This window comes from Amborella trichopoda, chromosome 9, assembly GCF_054954075.1.
Source record: "Amborella trichopoda isolate Santa Cruz 75 chromosome 9, AtrichopodaSantaCruz75HAP2 v2.0, whole genome shotgun sequence".
Lineage (NCBI taxonomy): Eukaryota > Viridiplantae > Streptophyta > Magnoliopsida > Amborellales > Amborellaceae > Amborella > Amborella trichopoda.
The window spans coordinates 6,673,135-6,696,115 of record NC_142344.1 but is presented as its reverse complement, the minus strand read 5'-3'; the positions used below and the strand labels follow the sequence as shown (position 1 = coordinate 6,696,115).

The window sequence follows — 22,981 nt, the reverse complement described above, 5'->3', positions numbered from 1 at the left end:
TTGTGAACAAATTGCATAATATTCAAAAGAAATATGTTAAGGCATAAAATCGATGACTTAATATAATATTATTTAGAATTACTTCTTTTACTTAGGCAAAAAAAAAAAACTTTTGCTTATTGTAACCCATGGTATAAAGGAGAGGTTTTTTTAAGGTGTAATTTTTTTACTTCTTTTTAAGGAGTCCGCAGAAATAAGGTGCATCTCTAAATTTTACTTATAGATATAGTTCTGCTATTGAAAAATTTTAAGATGACTTGAAAATTTATTTTAAATCTTAATCATTAAAATTAAAATTATAAAATAATAAAATAATATAGATCGAGCATATTTATAAATACTTGACGATCTTGAAATCCTTCGTCACTCTCTCTCTCTCCCTTCCTCCCCTCAGTTTTGTCAAGGTTTGGGAAATTTGGACAATAAAACCACAATTGTCATTGTATATAAAATAAAGAGACAATCACCTAGATTTTCTTATTTTTCCTTTAAAACCAAACAATTATAAACTCAATCTTTTGCCACCATATCATTACTTCAAAATTAAAATGTCATATAACCACCACAAAACATCAATATCTTTCTTATCACATCACAAACAACATCAAATACACAAAAACTAAGAGCGAATAAAACAATAGTAAAAAAAAAAAAGTAAATAAAAATTTTTCAAAATTAAAAGGATGAATAAGATATCTCTTTCAAAACTCAAAACTCATAAGTTGATACAAAATTAAAAATTAAATTGAGTTAAAGAGATCCATTTTATTACCATGAGTTGCATTTTAAATTTGTTTTGATTATAAAATGAATTTAATAGGCAACAAATACTCAAATATGAACCATGCTCTCAGTATTTTCATATTTTTGACATAATAATGGAAAACTATAATGTAATTACTGCTATTTTTTAGATATCTAAAAAGGTAGATTTTAAAAAAATTCTAGTATTTTTTTTTAAAAAAATTTAGGCCAAAACCGGCCCATTCTTCTACCTAGATCATTGACCTACCAATCCAAAGTGGTTTTTGGGATGGTCGATCAGGGTCACCGATCTATTTTTTAAACCATAGTAAATTGTGCAACCTGTTTAGGTTTGAGTCATTGGTTCTCCTGATATATCTGGCCAATTCTGTCAGAGAATCGGCCGGCCCGTAGGGGGACCCAACCATATCCTAATATTTTTCAAAATCTGGATGGTCCGACCGATTCCTAATCTGGATAGGCCAATTCCGATCTAGATTGCTAATTTTTAAATCTTGGATTTGAGGGTTTTTCAACATCAAAACCTCTTTATTAAATTTGTGAGGTGCATTTTAATTTGATTGTTGTGGGCCTCAATCTTATATTTAACTTTTTCCCTTTTATTTTTCTTCTGATTTTTATTATTCCTTAACTTTCCCCCGCATTTCATTCCTAGCTTTGGAGTTTTGTTAGGCTACTTGTATATATGGTGTATCTATTTAATGTGCTCAATAGTTTTAGACACTTATACCTTTATCCTATAATGTAATAACTTTGGTCTAAGGGTATTTTACATAACTAAGTCAAAGGTAAAGTAAAAATTCTAAATAGAAACAAAAACATTTATTAACTAATGTGATGTGTGACATCACCCAAATAAAACATTAATTCTTTTTTAACCATTAATAATAGAATATTAATAGTTTTTTTAAAAAATATACCCTACCCCTCCTAATGATAAAACTCCTAATGATAAAAAATGCAATTGCTCAAAAAATTTTGTTCACAAATCGAGGGCATCTAAGTAGTACATTGAGTATATGTAGGAGTAGCCTAACAACCCTTTTACAAAATGGCTTCGTATACTTATCTAAACTATATATTATGTACAATACATATATTATTTAAGAGATTGTACAATACAAGTTTGGCGCAAAGAAGTCTTAATAACCTCAAAATCGCCATTAGTTGTTCAGCATAAGGCCTATCACATAACAAGAAATTTTATTTAAACTTGGAGCGCGGTCAATAGCACATCCCGAGCGCTCGATCTAAAATCCATCTGGAAATTGTGATTGTAACTTCTTTCTACCACAAATAATGGTTTTCTTGTTCTAAACTATTTTAATATTTATACACTGGTGGACCTCCAAAATCTTTGATGGAGATCAAGATTTTGGTGATTTAAAATTTTAATTTTATTTTTTTTATTTTCATGGGTGTGGATGTACATTTTATATTTTAATTAGGGTTATTTTTTAGAAATTATAATATGGGGTTAATCTCTAGCACTTAGTTTTCATTTTTTATTTTTTTTATTTTTTAACTATTTACTAATTATTATGGGTGTTGTTCACATATACTATTCAGAGCATTGTTCATGGATTTTAAGCACATGGGTATTTCTGAAACTTTCCATATCAAATTGATATCAGAGCTCGGTTCATAAAGTGGTTACAGATTTTAATGCCTAATCATGGAGGTCTTAGCTGCAAGGATGTTGCGTTGATCCGAATGTATAAGGAAATCAACAACTTGATGGAGAATGTTAAAAAGCTCTTGTGTAAGCGATACTAGTACAACGTGCTCTAAACAAATAAGAATTTAAATGGATAAATCCAAATCGTGACGATTTTTATGGAGATTGAGCGATAATTAGAGTTGAGTTTTGAGTGGAAGCGAACTGATGATGAGTCAAGTTATGTAGATGTCTTGATGCGTTAGGGCATTGAAAGACAAATCTGAGTCAAGTTAAGTAGATGTCTTGATGCGCTAGGGCATTGAACAACAAATCTAGTTTTCAACTAGATTCAATATTCTTTGAATCAACGGATGGCCCAGTCTTTCATAGAGCTTGCATCTTTGATAATGATCTTACTTTTGATAAAGTGCCAAGTGACCATTGGCAGTCCTATTTTTGGTGAACCAATGGATGAAGATGAATATGGAGATCCTGTCTATGATGAAGAACAAGATGCATGAGATAGCAATGATAGGAATAGTGGCGAAGTAAAAGAGGAGGCAATTGGGGTAGTGACCATAAAAAACTTTCTTTTCTCACTAGCTGACTCTTACTGCACCCAATTTGAAGATTTTACCCCACAATTGCATGTTATCATAGTTGGCTGCAACAAACACAACTTGTTTGAGAATAGTTTCAAAGCTATTTTGATCAAGCTTATAACGCATAATCAAGCCCCAACATCAATGCACAATTTTCGGGTTAAGAAAGAACTTGTGCTTAAAAAAGTATTCGCATTAACCCATTTCAAAATTTGATGGCTGAATTCTCTCAAAACGGGAAGAATAATGGAGATCGAGAGCTGAGAGATTCAAAAATTGAATTTTAGTTTTTTTTTTTCAAGAATGTGGTTGTTCATTTTATATCTTTATTTCGGTTAAATTTTTAAAAATTATAATGTGAGATTAGTCTCTAATACTTAATTTTTGTTGTTCTCTTTTTATTGTTCCCTAGTTACTATTCATGATTATCGTTCACAGATATTATACATAGGTGGTTCTCATGGCTCCAGTTCGCATTGGTACTTTGAAATTTTTAATTTTGTTTAAAGGTATTTTTAAAATCTTAAATTGTGTATGCGGATCTCAAGATGATCTAGAGTTTGATAAGATTATAAGAAAGTAAAAAATAAAACATCACATTATAAGACGCTTATGTTGTTAATAGATCATATTTTATTAAAATAAATTTTATTTTATGAAACTTCTTTCGACTTAATTTACATTTATATTCGCTTAATTTACACCTACATATTTCTTTCTGTTTTTGTTAATTTTAATTGTTCGAAGTTTTTTAAAACTATATACAGATTTAATTTCCACCTTTTTTTTTTCCTGCATCATTTGGCTGGTTACACTTCACAGCAAACAAGCTCGATGGTAAACACGAAGCCGCAACTATTTTTGGGTTGGAATCTCAATATAACTTTTTTGCATTATTTCGGTCTCGAATTGCAATATAACATGAACCCTCAACTATAAGATTATACAAATGTCCAAAAGAAAAAAAAAAAAAAAACCGGAACAAAACAGAAACAAAACCGTGCCAACCCCTCGACAAATAAACTATTCCCAAGACAAATGCATCCAAAGCATCGTGGAGGAGGTTCCCCACCACCAACCAAACAAGTGTAAAGTGGAATATTTGGGTGCAAACAAAAGCCCTAAGCCATGTATTTAGTTGAGACAATTCTAGACAACATTAAACTACTGTAAATTCTGACATTAAAAAAACCCTCGTATGTAAACTATTGACCATAAAGTAATCAAGAAAGCACACCTGCAACCACCATGGATTAATGGTTTAATGAGCTGGAATGGCCCCTGCAAGCAGACAAGAATAGGAGTATCTTATAATTTTTATTTACTTTATTAATCAAATAATTGGTTTCAATCCCTAACCTTGGGCTTGGGGGACCACTAAATTGTTACTGGATAAAACCCAAATATGGAAGCTAGGTTAATACAGCACAGAACCAAAGATTGGTGATAACCGAAATATGGCATCTAGAATCTGAAGTATTGGAGATATGCGTTACTCACCAAATTGCAATATAAGAAAGGATAGAGGCTAAGTATATCACAATCCAATGGAATATTTTGATATGTACTCATGGACCACCCATCCTGGTGATGGACAGTCCAGATAAATGATCATAGGAACCACGGGGACAATCACTGTCATCACAGGGAATGGAAGGTGAATGTCCCTTAGGAGTACCATATACCCTATTCCATCGGATTATGGTATATAATTCCTGAAATTAAAAGCACCAGGGGAAACCAACACTGAATGAACATGAACATGAATACAGTTCCTTTTCATTTATTCCTAATGTTATTTAAATTACAGGACAAAGATTATCTAGTTTCACTGAGAATTTCCTTGAGATGAGCAACATTCTAAGAGAATGGTACACTTTCTATGTGGAAGGACTGGGAGCATCTTGTCGCCTGGGCTCAATGAACTTGCACCTTGATGGTGGACCGCATAAACTCAACACCACCTGCACCCCCAACATATATTGTCAAGGCATATTTTCACGAATGCTAAAAAATCTTAAAATTAGGAATGAATTTTATGTTGGATGATCTGAATCTTACAGGCAGAAAGACCAATCCATGCAAGAAACCAATGACGACTAGAGCTAGAAACATTTGAAAGTAATAAACCTGCAATACCAGTCGTCAAAAACTCAGAAGAAAATTATTAGGCATGAGAAACCTGCAATACCAGTCGTCAAAAACTCAAAAGAAATTTATAAGGCATGAGAGAGAGAGAGAGAGAGAGAGAGAGAGAGAGAGAGAGAGACCACAAACACTTCGGATCGGGCAAAACGCAGAACGATCACTCCAACCAGCTTTGTGAGGGTAATCCCACTGCAATAGGCCAATGAACAAGAGGTAGACTTATAAATAACAAACTCTATAAGAAGTGAGATTTCTAAGAATTTTTCAGATTAATTAGTGGATCCGTCTATACTTGATGCACTTGTCATGCACAAAATACCACTGTGTACTAAAAATGATCCCTGGAGTAAGTCGCATCATGCAGAAAGCTGATTTGTCCATACGGAATAACGAGATAAAATCATATTTCCTCTGACAGTATAATCATACATTGGATTTATTATACTCTTTTCCTAAGCATTACTATATAGGAAAAACCCTGATACCTGAAAACAGATGCCCCCATTGTGCCTAGAGCCTCTTTCATCCGATGTGTTCTGTCACCATCGCTTTGCTGCAGAAATCCAATACGTGTTATTCGTTATTAAGAGTTCCAAGTTGCTACCAAGAGGCCAAAATGTAATTCTGCATTGCTCACCATTTCCATAGTGGGTAGAATAGATTTTATATACGGGGAGAGAGAGAGAGAGAGAGCATAAATCCATGAATGACGAGATAAAACCCCGTTAAACATCAAAATCTATAACATGGATGTAATAATATTTTACCAGTAATTGAAGTAAATCAATTAATAAAATGGAACGAATCAACACATGAACTTTTTCACTGCCTCTACTTAACAATTACCTCTATTTACAGCTCCTCCTCAGAGAACAAAGCTAAGTAATCTACTACTCGTATCTAAGTTCTCTGTATCTTCTCTCATTGCGATAGGTGTTCCCTATGCCTCCAATGAAAGTGTGCCAATTAAATTTTCCAACTAAATTTTGTAGGTGCATATGAAAACAATACCATACATTCATCGATAAAAACACAATGCATGCATGTTTGATCTATGCATACAAACTTTCTTTTAAATATATTTCACATCAGCCCCTTATTCTAGAAAGTCATTAAGATGCAAACTCGTTTCTTTTGGCTGGATACGTTTGTACTGTCTATGGTTCCCAAGGTAATTCCTGACATCAGTAGAAATATGATATAGAAATTAATCGAGTTTATACACAAAATGTTTGGATATTTCACACTATGTATCCCTTTTGTTGCTGCATGTACTTGTAGAACCAGTTCCCACCTGACAGTAATCAGTCAACATTCCAAGTTCTTAAGCTGAGGTATTAAATGACTCATCTTCCTTTGTTTAACTCAAATAATTTTTTTAACTCCAATGGACCACTTGACTTGAGAAAGCTAGTCGCATCCCAATCTTTGCAGCAAATCAGAATCTGGAAGGATTGCCCTTTTAAGGCCTCTTATATTATTGAGGTTGCTCGATGTATGCAATCAAAATATTGCTATACTGGTGCTGAGTCAACATGGCTAGCCTTTAAACTTCAAAGTGAAAAAGAAAAATTAAAAATAAAAATGGAATTTTCATCGTTTTGCAATTGTTACTCCATATATATATATGACATGCAGCACAGTCGATTCAGGCAAGTCCTGAATCTTTTGCTTAAGCTTTAAACCATGTAGTGTAATGGATGCGATATCGGTTTTATTTATATGGACATGCATGGTCTCAATGTGATATAGGCGTTAGGATCATAAGAAACTCTTCAGAGAATCATAAATTCATGTTCAGGTAACTAGCTTCACTGCTCTGATCATAGAATTACTCCTTACCCGCTGCAAGGTTGTTGAACAACATGCATACTTAAAACCATTCACGCAAGGTTATGATTAAATAAAACGTATGTAATATCAGTGGCAGAAGTAGATTCTATGGGGAATCCAACAAATAAAAGGCCATGGTTAAATATAAACCCAATTATATCCACGATACATCTGTCATTTACCATTGTACGATTCTAATTTAACTTGAGGTACAATGAAGAATTGGGAACTTATCGTAGATTTTACTATTATTATTATTATTATTATTATTATTATTATTATCGAAAGCAAGAGTTTAAAGATAGATGCATCTTTGGGCAAATTATGTTCTCAATATGCTTGTCACAGGACAAAACTGGGGAGACTTGGACTGCCTTCCTAGGGCATCCACACGGGAGGAGGAAAATACTCATGACAAAGGATCAGCTACTCAACATTTATTATCACATTACAAAAGACACTCGACAACATCATCATCACGGAATTGGATGAATTAGTTCACAACATATTTAAAGGATGTCAAATGTTGCTATCAATAATCGACAAGTACTTGTAATAATTTCCAGTGGCAATAGGAGTATTAAAAAAAAAAAAAAATTGCAAAGAAGGCCAATCATCAAGAAACATACTAACCAAAAATGCATGTGTTATATGGACACAGAACTCCACAGCAATCCCGATCGACATTACAAGGTTTACCACAGAAACTGCATTGAGTTGAATATCCAAGAGTGCCATTACACCCTGTAAAGTCCATATTATAGAATAGTGATCACATGGAAACATTAACAACCTATATATTAACAAATGAGCTAAAATGAAGGGACGCGAAATTCATGGATAATAACTCTGGGTATCTTTATATTCAGTAGGCTAAAGTCGCCAACATGGTAAAGAAGTATAAAGAAGTACACCTCAACATCGAATACAAAGATTCTTTTGAATCATAGGTCAAGCACATTGAGTTGCCCTATGGAGCCTATGTAACACATAAAATAATGCATAAATGAAGTCTTCAATGATTTTCAAACTCGTTCCAGATGAAAACAATGAATCAATAAATTCAAGGTGAGATATAGAACTTTAGAAAGTAAACTCATATGACCAAAAAGATGTCCTACAGAGCATTCAAATTTCCAAATTATTCCAAATCTTTTAATTTTTCTTTGAAGTTAGCTTTCGTAAACGAATGCAATCTTGACAAAACTGTAGTGTTTCAAAGGACTCTACAATTTCATTATAAAAATCTGTACATTATCATCATTACAAATTGTGTGCAGTATGCAATAAGTTAGCGACCACCAAAGTAAAATATCTAGTCGCTCCTTCCCAAGTGAGAGAGTCCACTAGCTGATTTGCTTCCAGCCATATATGAATAAAGGATGAAGAAACTCCTTGTAGTCTATACAAAACTTTGGCAAGAATGTTGTTTGAGGTGCCAAGTGAAACTTGCTTGCAAGGAAGCCTATTGAATCATTGAATCGTATTTGTAATGTCACCTTCAATCTGCAGCAACCTCCAACCAGGATTGTATATCCTAATTGGCTAATCCATTGAGAAGCACCTATGGTGCAGCATTTGTAGCCTTGTAGAACAAGATCTTTATAGTCTCTAAATACATCCCCAAATCCAGCCGGTCCGGATTACTTAACGAACTCTCAACGAAGTTCAATTTCACAACAACCTGAGCTGGAGGATTCCAATTAGAAGGGTGAAACCTAGATCAAGGGGTTTTACTGTTAGCAACCATCTTCAAATTGGTCAAGAGGATCGACTATTAAAAGACACTAAAACACTACTATGCTGACTGATGACATTGGTTGATACCAATCAAGGCATTCACAATCAAACAGTGATCCTCAAGGATTCATCAATTGTGTTCCATCTGAAAGCCCCAAAGAATGGCTATAATGAACATGCACCACAGGAGGTTGCCTCTTCACCGAAGGGGCATATTAAACCAGGGCTAGAGAAAGCTTCCACAAAAACTGGGAGCGCCCATGGAACATCAAATGGTCCCAAGAAGTGAGCCAAGACCTGCCGAACAGGCTCGCAATGCAATGCAAGAACACATTGTTGACTGATTTAGTGACAGAACTACACAGTATGCATATATTTCATAACACGACCTCCCGATTCATGAGTTGGTCAATGCCAAGGACCTTGTCATGAATGGCAAGCCACCAAAAATCCCAGACTCTAGACAGGATAGCGACAGTCCATGGCATGCTAGCCACCAACCTGGGCACATGAAGGTCGATCAGCATTTTGTAGAAAGCCTTAACAGTAAAATCACCTGAGGATTGGGAGCCAAATCATGAAAGCTTCTCCATAATTCAGCATGAAAACCTCATTGAGTGGTGCCATGGCTCTTGAAGGGCGTCCGGGTCTTCACTACTTACGTTTCGCAGAAACGTTGGGCACCAGACCAATTCCCCAGTCAAATGCTCATAAAAGGAGATTATCGCCAGGTCAACAGCCAAAGAGAAAAGAGACAGAAAATGTATTAGTTATCTAGTTTCTCTTGTCCAAATGACCTTCCAAAATCAGACCTTATTCCACTTCTTTTCTTGATTGAAAATTTGAAATTAACCCCCGTCGGATCCACACCCTTCCATAAAACCTGAAACCCAAGAGTGTGAAAGTTGCTGCTCAGGGGCCCCGAGAAGGAATCTAATTGGTATTTGCTTCTAAGTACCTGCTTCCAAACATATTGCTGCATCTGGGTTTCAACAAGCCTCCACCGCCATTTGCACAAAATAGATATATTGGCCTCTCAACTTTCGGATTCCCAGACCCCCTGCTTTGACCAGTTGGCATACCTTATCCCACTTGACAAGATTTGTGATCCCCATTGGATGATTTCCAAAGACCAGTTTGATTTTTGCCGAACATCGGGTGGTAATTTGAAGAGAGACCGAGCATACACTGGAATATTGTTTAGTGCAGCCTTATTCAAAGTGATTCTGCCCCCAAGTGGGAGGTGTCTTCGCTTACAACTAGCAATCCTGCATTGCATCCTCTCAAGGACCCCATATCATTGCTCCTTTTAAGGGATATCAGCACATAAGAACAAGCAAGATGCTTTGATGGCAGACGATCAGTTTCACAACCAATGTGTGAGGCGAGCATGTTACTGCTCGTCTGCTCCTGAACTCCAATGTCTAGGAGCCTTGTTTTCTGAAAACTAACTCGAAGACCAGAAAGAACTTCAAAGACCAGTCATAAGCAATCAGATTGTGCAATGATCCGTTGGCAGAAAATCAATGTATCATCTACATATCACAGATGAGAGATACATAAACCTCTTCTGGCGCTAGGCATATTAGAGAGTATTCCTTGGGAGTAGACTTGCCCTTAGTTAATGCTTTCACAACTACAGAAAATAAAAAGGGAGACAAAGGAACCCCTTTCCTTAAGCCTCTTGAGCTAGGATGTTGAAATGTAGACTATGTAACCGGGGAAGTCAATACCGATTAAAATTTTCCTATCTTTTCTTTTATATTGTCACCCGAATCACTCACAAGTGTTCGAATACAATATATGAAACAAACAAATCCCAAGGACTATCACTTGCTTGCCATTAAAACGAAATTATATTCTTAACATAGATCTCAAAATTACATAAAAGATACAATTGAATCAAAAGAGCATGAACCAGGAAATTACCATGTATCTGGCCTCAGGTTACCCCCAAGGACTTAGCACACCCCACACCAGGTCTCCTCCACCAATATCGCAAGGGATCTAGGTTTAAGAACTTGTCTCACAACTTGAGAAGCCTAGGCAAAACCAACAGAGAGCATGACATGGGATAACCTAGACCAAAGCTCAACACATGAGCATATGGGCAAACTAAAAGGTAGGGTGTTGTGGCTTGGGCATGCCACATCTTTGGGTTTCTTACGCTTCCTAAACTCTAATTTAGAGAGAAAAATGGAGAGAGATTAGAGAGGGGTCGTGCCACCCCTTAAGCTCAGAGAGAGAGAGAGAGATTGAGATATCAAGTGTGTAAAGAATGTGCTCCCCATAGCTAGTTTATATAGAATAAAAGCTAGGGTTTCTAGGTTTAAGGTTTTTCCATCATTATAAGATATAATCTTGATCTTTGATCTTGGAGACCTGTGGGGTAAAGAGATCTCATCCATTCATTCTTTAGATCAACCATCATGAATAAAAGAATGAGGTGGAACCATTATCCCTCAGTTTCCATAACTCTATTTCTATCAAATATTATGTTGAGAAAGTATTAAATCAATATCAATTAATTCTTACACTTTTCCTTTTTGAAATCAATTAAAATCTCTACACCACACTTTCCTAAAATTCTCAAATCAACATGTGGCTTAATTAGGATCAACCAATTTAGGAAAGAATAAGAGGTGGGACGCCCCACCCCATGGGTGGCCATGTGGGTCCCACACCCAACTAATTAGTGGGCCCAATAAAATCAAATGGGCCCCCAATATATTAAAATTAATTTTCAGATAATCAAATAAATTTTATATTGTTATTAAATAATTTATTTTTCTATCTGATTAAAATAAATCCAGAAATTGATTTTTCTCTATTTAAAAATCTATTTCAATAAAATAAAATACCCAGAGAGGTCCAAAAATTATTTTTAATTATCCAAAAATAATTAAAACATATTCAAAGATATTTGATGGGAATAGGATGCATAGAATTATGATTACAACAAATATACTAAGGACTTCATCCTTTCTAGAGATCGTATCTCACTGCACCTTCTCAAACTGGCCCAATAGTTTCAATGACCCACAACCTTTCACAGGGGTTCATAATTGGATTATCAAAGCCAGCCAATAAGTGAAGGAGATCCTAGTCTATGGATTACAAGTGCCTCCCTGAGGACAAGTTCAGGCCCCATTTCAGCATTATGTTGTATGGGTCCTTCCAACACAGTCAAGTGTTGCAGGAAATCATCTGTTCCGCACATATACATATTATACACCCTTATTCAAAAGGGCCGCTTCCCGGCTAGCTATCTAGTGTACATGCCGTGTGATGGTAATGATGAGGATTTAGGCCCTTATCCTATCCGACCATCCATCACACACAGGGGTCTCATCGAGTCCCCTGGCCAAACTATCCTGGGCACAACTCCGACCTCATCAAGTGATAACCCCACATCAAAACCCTCATCATTTGTGCTTACACAATGCCCAGGACTACAGGCTTTAGACATCACCTATGAGCCATAGCCATTCAAAGCTCAGATGAGTCATGGCACTGGCAATGCTTCATAGTCCAAAGGGGACCACACTCTCACTGGAGCCAACATTTCCCTATAATGTTTTTAGTACATGCTCTCATAGGGTCTTTAAATGACCACAAAACCCCAACAGATGTAGCCATGAGGAGCACCATTGATTAAAATAGAAAACTGCTCCAAAGAGATGACCAATCAAGTTTACATATCAAGCCCTTGGATTTGGACTTATGTCGGTGGCCAACGCATTCATGGCCACTTGAGCCTCCTCAAGGATTTGTCTACCTTGAAAAATCAGTGATTGCACTTAAAACCCCTTCCTCATCATCAAGAACTTTGCCTTTTCACCTTGATACCCATGATCGAATTGGATTTCCTCCTAAAGTTTCCAATGCAAGAAAAAATAAAGCAGTATTTAGGTCACCCAACTTGAGCCATTTGACTCAGTGTTGCTTATAGCAATACATCACTTCACGCTTTAGTATGTTCTGGTAGTTTGTCTCAGCCAAGGTGAGGCCTTGTAACTCAGCAGCTGCTAAGTTCCTATTTTCCTCCGTGATCTAACTCCACAACTTGTGAGAGTAACGCAGCTTTTATCCTCCAAAATGAACAAAAGACTCTTAGCTCTTGACCTTAACCTCAGGACTTGAGTAGCTGCAATTTTCTACCGAGCCTGAAATCCAGCCCAGCCTTGCACATGGAATGCTGGCCACCATTCATAGATTGGCTTTGGTAACTGCTTGTCCTCCATCCACATTAGATATAATGGACGCTTAAGTATCCAGCCAAATGGGCAGATGATAAGCAGTTGGTTGGCCCGAGGATATGAATGCTGGGTATTAGCGTTCCAGTCAAGAAAAGTCAAGATGCAATGTAGTCTCATAAGGATAGGGGAGGCAGAGTGGTCAGACCAGGCATACTTTGCTCCTTTCAGAGTAAAATCTCCATCCATTTTTTCCTTTGTAAACCTATCCATGCTCTTTCTAATTTGCCATCTTCTATTGTTCTCAGGGCCAACGAGGACATTAAATCACCTCCTAGACATCATGGGAGGCGGTGTCCGTCTGTTGTGACTTCCAACTCTGCGTAGGAGCCTTCTCTAAGGTTCAGCCTATTTAGTAATACTACAAAAATAACCATTGAAATCCATCAGAACTGTTTCTAAAGACAATAGATACTGAGTGGCTCTCTTTCTAAAATCCTCGATTGTAATCGTTCAGGGTTCCAAAGGACCAAAATCCCACCTGACATCCCTTTAGAGAAAAGGCGCACCATTTCCCAGGATCCCTTCCCCAAAGATTTCTAATGGCTATAGGACCCCTTCTTCAAACTCAGATTTGCATTTTTCATATAGAAATCTCTGATCAACTATAGAACAAGATCCATTTTGCATTATATCTAACGGATCCCTTGATTCAGACCGAAGAAGCAATGTCACTCGATCATTATCAAACTGACTGCACTAGGGCCCCATCTTCGTTTCAGAGATAGTTAGGACATCCAGTCTCAGTTCTTTGACAAGAAGTGTACAGAGCTGTTCTTCTTCTTATCTCCCAATTCTCTGATTTTCCAAGCTACTATCCTCGTTTTTCCCACCCAGTGGCAATAGTAGTGGTACATTGGGGCAGATCTATCACAATAGATGTTGAAGGTGAGGTTCTCGAGCTCTCGGCTACCTCTATTCTTTGCCTTTGCACCTTTTCCACCACTCTCTTACCCCTTTTTGGTGCATTTGCTTTGAAGGCTTCTGCGATACCTCGAGCCAACCATAACACGAAGATCATATTGACATTGCCTCTTGTGCTATCAATTCTATCTCCTCTGAGTTGACTAAGGAAGCCAAATGCCAAAATCATCTCCCCCATAGCGCCCGACATCATATTGGCATTGCCTCTTGCGCGGCTAGTTCTTTCTATCTCTTAAAGTCGAAAATCATCTCCCATATGGAAAAAGCCTTCAACAGCAATAAGGTATCTCTGATCTAATAGTGTACTGCAACTACATTCGTCAGGGGTCAGTCTTTCTTGCACAGTGAATGGGATCAGGATAATAAGTATTTCTGCCACCATATCAGGGTCGCGACTGAGTGGAAAGGCAAGGGTGCTGCAATGGCCTTTGGGCACCCAAAGAGTATGTTTGAAGTGCCCAATGCTCCAGGACAGAGGCATACCAAAATGGGAGTCACAACCATCCATCAATAACTCTGGAGGACCTGACCTTTGACAGTATCAGGTCATCCAAATTTGTGCACAGCAAACATCTCAAGAAGTCAAAGAATTGGGAGATGATTGTGATTTAGCATCCTCAATAAAGGGACCCTTGAGCTTCTCATAAATGGGAGCAGTCAACAAAGTGGGGCATTCCGCCGAGGTTGATGATTATAACTGTTCTCTGGATTCCGCTTTTTGATGCAAGAGTGAGGCCTAGTATTTTCAAGGGTGGGGGACAGACACTATCTGGTTGAGGGTTGTTAATGTGTCATGTCTCTCAGAGAGGCAGAAATTAACATGTTTATCTATGAAAATGCCAATGAACTCCATCTAATTGTCCAAACAAGTGCTGACAAGTCCATTTAAGAAGTACCCCATCTAGGAGTATCTAAAGATAAAGACACTCAGCAATTATAGTGTAACAAGACTTGAAACAGTTTTAATAATAAATGAAGAAGATTGAGGACGGACCATGCATTTTCCAGTTGTCACAATGATCACTACTCTTAATGAAAGAAGTATGTTTATTACGTCTGGCCAGTTCGCACTCGTAAAACAAAGAATACAATTTTGATTCACAAATCACAATAAATAAGTATGACAAGGGGTGTTGGGTATCTTCTAGTAAGTTTTAATAGTATGTAGAAGAACATAACCACACAAGCTGAACGAGTATACCCTTAACATGAACTGAACTAGGTTTAAGTGCTTTCTATAAAGGGGATCTTTAACAAGGCAGGGCTACATACTCCCAACTAAGGTTTTCCTTTGGTTTTCCTTTTGGGAAGTGTGCAACCTTTATGCCCCAGGTAAGTATTCCTATGATAATTCATAATACATATATTTTTTGAAGTGTGCTCCTTTGCGTTTCCCAGTTGCATGCTTTTACGAGGAATTTTTATGTCTTGAGTACTTTTGTGGGTTTACATGGGACATCCAGAAATTTCAAATGGGCATTTAGGTTTCCTCTCATCCCACTTTGATGTATAACATAACCATGAGATTCTTAAGAAATGAAAATGATCCTTAGTAAATATGAATATCACCCTATATATTGTTTAGCATGCTCCGAGGTGGCCAATATTTTCATTATGTGAGATTGTAGTATGGATCATCTAGTAGAAACAAAGAAATACAAGTTGGGCAAGAAAGCCTAGTGATTCTAGAGTTTATTGGTCCACACTGCCAGACCGGTTGTTTTCAAGGTCTTCATTGAAATAATGAACAATTTCATTTATTGTCTAATTTTTAGTGAGATTGCATATGCTGTAATTTAGTTGCAAGTTAACAATGGTCAGCCCCAACAGTTATGGGAAACCTATGGAAACTTAAAATAACCAAAACTAGCAATGGGTTGAGCTTATTGTAGTCTCTCAGACACCTGGAAAATGTGACGATACTCTGAAAAAATCACAAAAAACAGATCTCGTAAGATACCAAAGAGTTTTGGGGGATAAGAGAATTGTAGAATACTGAAGATTCTCATTGCGACTATCTAACGGTGTTTAGGTTATAAATTGACTTAGTTCTGGATAAGAGAGGTGAATATTTTAATCCATAGATCCTTAGTTCCAAGTAGTTTCACAGAACCATGGGCCTCATAGACTCCAAGACAGCCGGACCTCACATTGATAATCAGGGCATCATGACATGATTCATGTCCCTTTGCCCTGAAATGTTGATCAATGCATGAGGTTTCGAGTTTAGGGTGTGTTTCGTATCATCTGGACCTCACTTTTTACCCTTTTATATGAAAACTTGAGGCTGTTTTCATTAAAAGACCTCAGCAAATATGAAAATACAAACTTAAAAGAACAATTAGTACAATGTTTCTTATGGGGGGTAAGCATGGTGATAAAATTTGTACTGTAATAACGAAAGAAATTCCCAAGGAAAAATCTTACCATGATATCCAATACAATCATTGCAAGCACTGCTAGAATTATTACTGAAGTCCACAAACTGCATCAAATAATGGAAACCATGTAAGATATTCAATCATCTTAAAAAGAGACTATCATTCTTTTTTTTGGTTAAATGAGACAATGTTACTAAGATGACAAAAGTGCATCCTACATCATAACATCTTTTGACATTCCTTATCATTTAATGTCCTAGAAGTAAAAATAAGAAGGCAGAAACACAGAATCAGAAAGCAAGATGCAAACCTGCAAGTGATAACTAGGCATACAAGAAAAACGGCACCTGAAACATTACAAGCACAATTTTAGGATCACAAAGCTCAGAGGTCGACGCAAAACAAAATCATCTCACCTTGCAAATCAAAAGTAGATTCCCTTCACCGTATCTATAATGAACAATAAGCTTAAATGCAAATCAGAAGAAAGCTGCATTTAGATGAATATTCAATTTATAAAATGATGACACGTTATTATAATGGAATGTTCAACTCATCATCTGGGTGGAGTGTGATGTAAAGTTTTGATGAAATGAACAGAAAAACAGCTTCAGGGATCAAATGCACCTTGCACATCAAGACGTTAGTATAGTAGAATGGGACCTTCTGGAATTAAAAGTTGCAGTGATGATGGATATTTGACAACTTGGACTCAACCAGTGAAGCCATCGCATCAACTAATGACTCAACCATGGCATCTCTGACAGACATGAGAGACAGGGACACACTTCACACTCTTCACGATAATTGAGAGGAAGAATGAACATCAGTTCTCAGAGTCTTATGGCCCCTTTGCTTTATCTCTAGCAACATGGAGAGAGAGAGAGAAAGGGAGAGAGAGAGAGCCCTTCTCTGTCTTCACAATAGAGAAAGAGAGAGAATTGTAGATTGTGTAGATTTTGCCAGGGTTTTGAAGTCCTGGGCTTCGTCTTCCACTGCTCAACACACGTATAGAGAAAAATTTCATTGTAAACACAGATAAGCATAATGTTTACAATCTACCAGAAGGTATTTGCAACTTTTCGAACAACATCGTCAGCATTAGTTTCAAATCAAGGGTGATTTATATCAATTTGTTCCACATTAACGAAATTCCCATAGTTTGCCTAACTAATAGGAAAATAGATTATGTTACATCTTTTACTACATAATGCAACAAAATACTCATGCTTATCAAGCACATGAAACTAAAAGAAACACCACACCAAACAATGTGCTCTGAATGCTAAAAGCATGACATTTTTTATGGAAAATCAGTGATAGAGAAATCGTATAATCTGATCAATGTCTTAAAGGTCAAACATTGACTATTCTTAGCAAGTAAAATCAAATATTCATAGGCATGATACATATCGTATCATAAATACTAACCAAGAGCAAGGGCAAGGTTTATAAGGGCTGTCCGCCATATGTCCAAGTATTGTTCAAAGAAAATATAGAACACCGAATATGGGAAAATTTCGATCTGCATTACAAAAGATGGTAATCAGACTACAGTTGCAATTTCTTATAAGCGATAAAAAATGTTTCACATATAATATTAAGAGTTGATGCCAAGTAATCAACAAGACAGTAAAAAAGATAAAGTCAAATAGGAAACAACAAATGCAAAATCATCAATAAACACAAAATGTATTCACAATTATGAAATAATTCAATCAGATGTATTTGCAAGAATTATGACCCATACGACGAGAAAATGAAAGAAACCTACAAACATTCACCGAAAGATCAGATTGTTTTCCCTAATGCTCCTACAAGAACATATATCTAATCCCAATACAAGAAATACCTATGAATTGGTCAAAAAGCCCACCTCATGTCTCTAACATATGAGCAAAGATTTTCCACCTACAGAGCCCTTTACCATTCAGTCACTTGTTTCTTAGGAACAATTGGACCTCTATGGAAAGTGGTAGCTATTTCCCTTCACAATCTCTTCCCACCTTTCTGCTTATTCATTGGGGTATGGGACCCCCATGAATGTGGAGGGAGTCAGCTGAATATTTAAGTAATTTATAGAAATTTCTTTTGCATCTAATCTTGTCTTTATATTTTTTTGCTGAGAGCATTCCATCCTGCATCGATCCTCCCCTCTTTATAGCATAGACCCAGCTCTCACCTTTGATTCTGACTTGTTTGGAATTCACAACGTTTTCACTTGATGTTAATGAGCCAATGGCAATCCCCTCCCCTCCTATTCACACCCACAAGGGAAATGCTGAATACCACCTCAAATCACTATGATATCCCTCCAGTTCTCACTTCTTCAATCCTCTTAATTAGGTTAAAAATACTCAATATCAATCATTAAGTCAACTAGCTAACTTGGAATTTCCAAATATTTATTTTGGACAAGAAAAAGAGAGAATATTTAAGTTTGGAAAAATAGATTTAAGTTAATCAGCCATAACAACTCAAATCAAAATGAAAAAAAAAGATGTAATGTATCTTATATTTATGCCCAAGTACCAACCTAGAGAAAGAAGCTATGTTTCTGTCTATGCATGTGTGTGTGCACAAGAAAATTAGATGCTGTTTAGTGACTCTGGTCCACCATGTACAAAAGAGTAAAATGCACAAGGGTTAATCTAGTGTACACCACTCTAACGGTGAACTTGAAATTTTTTACTGTCAATGTTTTACCATAAAATTCCTTATATGTTTGAAAAAGACTTTCACTAGAAATAGTCCATGTATTTTTGGAAGGATACTTTTGTCATTCAACTCCCTCCAAAAGTCAAGTTCAAATTTGAAAAGATTGCTTGGCTTTTTTAATCATCTTGGAATTTTAAAAGTGCAATAGTAGAAGAAATGCTACGATTGAGAGAGAAGAGAGAGAAAGTAATACTCAAGCACAAAATAAAGGAAATATATAATAGATCTTTTTCACTCTATACAAATCAAGGGGCAATGTGCCCCATATATACACATAGATCCCTATGAGAGTTACACTATAGGTTGTTTGACATGCATAGGAGTTACAGCTATGCATAACTATTACAACAAGAAATCACCAAAATGCGGGAATTGTTAGAGCAGGAAAATCACCCAAATATGATACTTGTTACTACAGGAAATCATCCAAATATAGGAGTTACAGCTATGCATAACTATCCCAACAAGAAATCACCCATACATAGGAATTGTTACAGCTGGAAAATCACCTAAATATGATAGTTGTTACAGTAGGAAATCATCCAAGTATGCTAGAATGTTATACACATTATCCCCACATGTAGGTTTCCCTAATGGGCATGAGGCCCATGTAGGTTTCCTTAATGGGTGTGGCGCCAATAACAATCACTAAACTCCCCCTCTAGTTGGAGCATATATATCATAGATGCCCAGCATGCCCAAAGTATCCTTTAGTCGAACTCGATAAGAGGGGCCTTGGTAAGTATGTCCACCAATTGATTCTTTGAGTGAACAAATGGAATAGATACTATCTATAAAGTGACATTTTCTCGGACGAAACAACAACCGACCTCAATATGCTTGGTTTTCTCATGAAATACAAGATTCAAGGCCATATAAATTGCCACTTCATTATCACAATGCAAAGTAGAAGCTAACGATTGGCACCCATCTCTTGAAGAAGAGAAGGGAGCAAAATTATTTCACATGTAGCACTTGCCATTACAAAAACTCGGCTTTTATTGAAGATCAAGCTACAACACTCTCCTTCTTACTCTTACAAGTGACAAAACTACCACCCACTATCATAAAGTAGCCATTGGTGTATCATTGATCAAGAGAACACCCAGCCTAATCCACATCACAGAAACCCTGTACATCAAAGTGACCATGACTGGTATAAAGTAGCCATCTCCCTGGAGTAGATTTTAAATATCACAAAATGGGTTAAACGACCTCCAAGTGATAAGAGTATGGTGCATGCATAAATTGACTTTGCCACGGTCAAAGATGTGCAATGTCTAGCCATGTGACAATCAAAAAAATAAGTCCACCCACTAATCTTTGATATACACCAAGGTTACTTACAGGCTTTGACTATTGATCATGTAATTTGTGATTAACCTATATGGAAGATTCCATTGGTTTGGCTCCAAGCATTTGTGTGTCATTGAGGAGATCAATAGTCTACTTCCTTTGAGATAAAATAATTCCCTGTTTAGACCTAGCCACCTTTATTCCAATGAAGTATTTCAATGGATCATGATCCTTGATGTCTAAACAACCCTGGTGAGCACTATATCATCCGGATACACTATTACTATTGTGGTAGAACATGAATCTCTTCTACTAAATACAAAATGATCAGAAACACCTCTCTGAAATCCGAACTGACATATTGCCATACTGAATATTTCAAATCTAGCTTGAGGTGACTATTTCTGTTCACGTATAGCTTTCCTAAACTTGCAGACCTTCCCTTTCTCCCCCTGAGGCTAAAACCCGATGCCATGTACACTTCCACTTGCAGATCTCCATGAACAATGGCATTCTTCGCATCTAATTGGTGAAGTGGCCATTTCCTGTTTATTACAAGAGATAAATGTACCTATACTAAATTCAATTTTGCTATAGGAGAAAAAGTCTCCATATATTCAACCCCATATAACTAATACAAAACCCTCGGCCACCAAACGAGCTTTTGTATCTCTCAATCGAACCAATTAGTTTGTGCTTCAAGGACTACATCCACTTGCATCCTACTGCATGTTGTCCATCTTTCCGATCAATTACATTTTAAGGGTGCTTCTCCAAGGCCGTAATTTCCTCAATCACAGCTACTTTCCATTGTGGATAAGCCAATGCATCCACAACTTTGGTGGGAATAGGAAAAGAGGAAGTAGAGCAAAGGTATGCGCGAAAGGAAGGTGAAATTGAAGCATAAGAAATAAACTTATCAATTAGAAGAGAAGTACAAGTATTGTCTTCTCTTCTTATAGCAACGGGTAAATTAAGCTGAGAAGGTATAGGGGTAGAAGCATAGTTGTTGGAAACGCTTGGGAACCCGAATCGTTTTAGGTACCGGAATCACGAAATTGCGACCAGATCGAAGTTTCCTATCTTAGGAATCGTTGTCCGTACAATAGGAATCGCAAAGAACGAGATTTCTAGTTTTTGAGAATCGTGTTTTGACTTCAATAGATCCAAGTTTCATCCACATATGGAATCAAGATTCCATCCTCCTTGGAATCGAGATTCCCATTCCCCTGGAATCGACACTCCAGGAGTCAAGATTCCTTAATATGCGGAATCGAGTTTTCGACACCTATGGAATCGAGTTTCTGACATATGTGGAACAGAGACAAGTTGATATTTCGAGTCGTGATTCTAACATATTTGGAATCAAGTTTCTGAAGTACATGGATCAGAGATCCATACCAGTTTGGGATCGAGATTTACAATGATATGGACTATGGAATGCATTTGATGACCCCTACCATGAATCGAGATTTCATTTTTATGGAGAAAGAAGCGACAACACATCTTGAGCCTCATCAACTTTAGAACCTATATTGGATGTTGACTATTGAACTTATGGTCATTATATACAAAAGACAAGTATTTCTAAATTGTGATTTTGAGTTCATTAATATAAAGACAAAATAGTATTATGTCTACGCCATGGTTTTACTTTTAATTGTATGTGTTCTATTTACCAGTTACATTTTAAATTTAAAGTAAAGGTGATCCAGGGTGGCACAAGTAAAATAATGAAATCCTGCAACCTCTAGAAGCATTCGAAGGAAGATTTCTACTCCAAATGACGTGGAATCAAGATTTAATCCTTGTTGGAATCCAGATTCGATATATTTGGGAATGTCTATCCACAATTAATGGGTTCAAGTTTCTAAAGATGTGTTGTATCGAGATTCCGAAATTAAAGAATCAAGTTTCTTTGTTTTTGATAAATGGTTTCTAAAGATGTGCTGAATCAAGATTTTGAAATTAAGGAATCGTGTTTTCTTGGTTCCAAAAAATGGTATCCAAAGATGTCTCGAATCGAGATTCCGAAATAAAAGAATCGAGTTTCCTTGGTTCCAAAGAACGGTTTCCGTAGAGATTCCTCAAAGGAAACGCGGAATCGGATTTCGGAACCAGAAACGCGAGGTCGGAGGAGAGATTCCGGTAACTATGGGTAGAAGGAGAAGAAGTACCTGACGAGTCAACAAGTTGGGGTTGATCGTTTACATCGGACTTTCCCTTGTTCTTTTTTCAGGTGTTCACATTCAGTTGTTTCTCAATAGATTCCACATATTTCTTGGTTGGATTATTCTAACTATAATAAACCGAAGAGGAATAGGATTGTCTGCTGGCATAGTGGATATTGAATCTTTTTGGGAGGAAAGACAAGAAACATTTTCAAAGAAAGTAACATCCTTTTGAGACATACTTCCTTTTAGTTTTCGGACGGTAGCACTTGTATCATTTATGAGGATTCTATTATCCTAGGAACACACATCAAGTAGCTTGAGGTCCTAATTTATTCCTAGCTGGCCCCAGGGTCTGCAGTATGCATAAAGCAGACACAACCAAAGCTTTTTGATGGAAGAGAAGACAGAGGATTGCATGGTGGAGAAGTTTCAAAGGATAAGCACTATTAAGAACAAGTCTAAGCATTCTATCGATTGTATAGGT

The 22,981-nt window shown here is 36.7% G+C and overlaps 1 protein-coding gene across 4 annotated transcripts in view; it reads right to left on the bottom strand.

Moving 5' to 3' along the window:
* Positions 1 to 4,778: 4,778 nt before the first annotated feature.
* LOC18445553 (uncharacterized) overlaps positions 4,779 to 22,981 on the bottom strand; it is a 77,172-nt gene continuing 58,969 nt past the window's right edge. For all 4 annotated transcript variants that reach the window (XM_088847507.1, XM_011629244.3, XM_088847508.1 and 1 more), the window contains exons 32-39: positions 17,741 to 17,834; positions 16,620 to 16,656; positions 16,356 to 16,413; positions 7,642 to 7,752; positions 5,661 to 5,728; positions 5,298 to 5,364; positions 5,089 to 5,157; positions 4,779 to 4,991 (exon numbers count right to left, since the gene is read on the bottom strand). In XM_088847507.1, the coding sequence (XP_088703633.1) occupies positions 4,908 to 4,991; positions 5,089 to 5,157; positions 5,298 to 5,364; positions 5,661 to 5,728; positions 7,642 to 7,752; positions 16,356 to 16,413; positions 16,620 to 16,656; positions 17,741 to 17,834 (588 nt within the window). In that variant the 3' untranslated portion in view covers positions 4,779 to 4,907. The remainder of the gene's footprint in view (positions 4,992 to 5,088; positions 5,158 to 5,297; positions 5,365 to 5,660; positions 5,729 to 7,641; positions 7,753 to 16,355; positions 16,414 to 16,619; positions 16,657 to 17,740; positions 17,835 to 22,981) is intronic.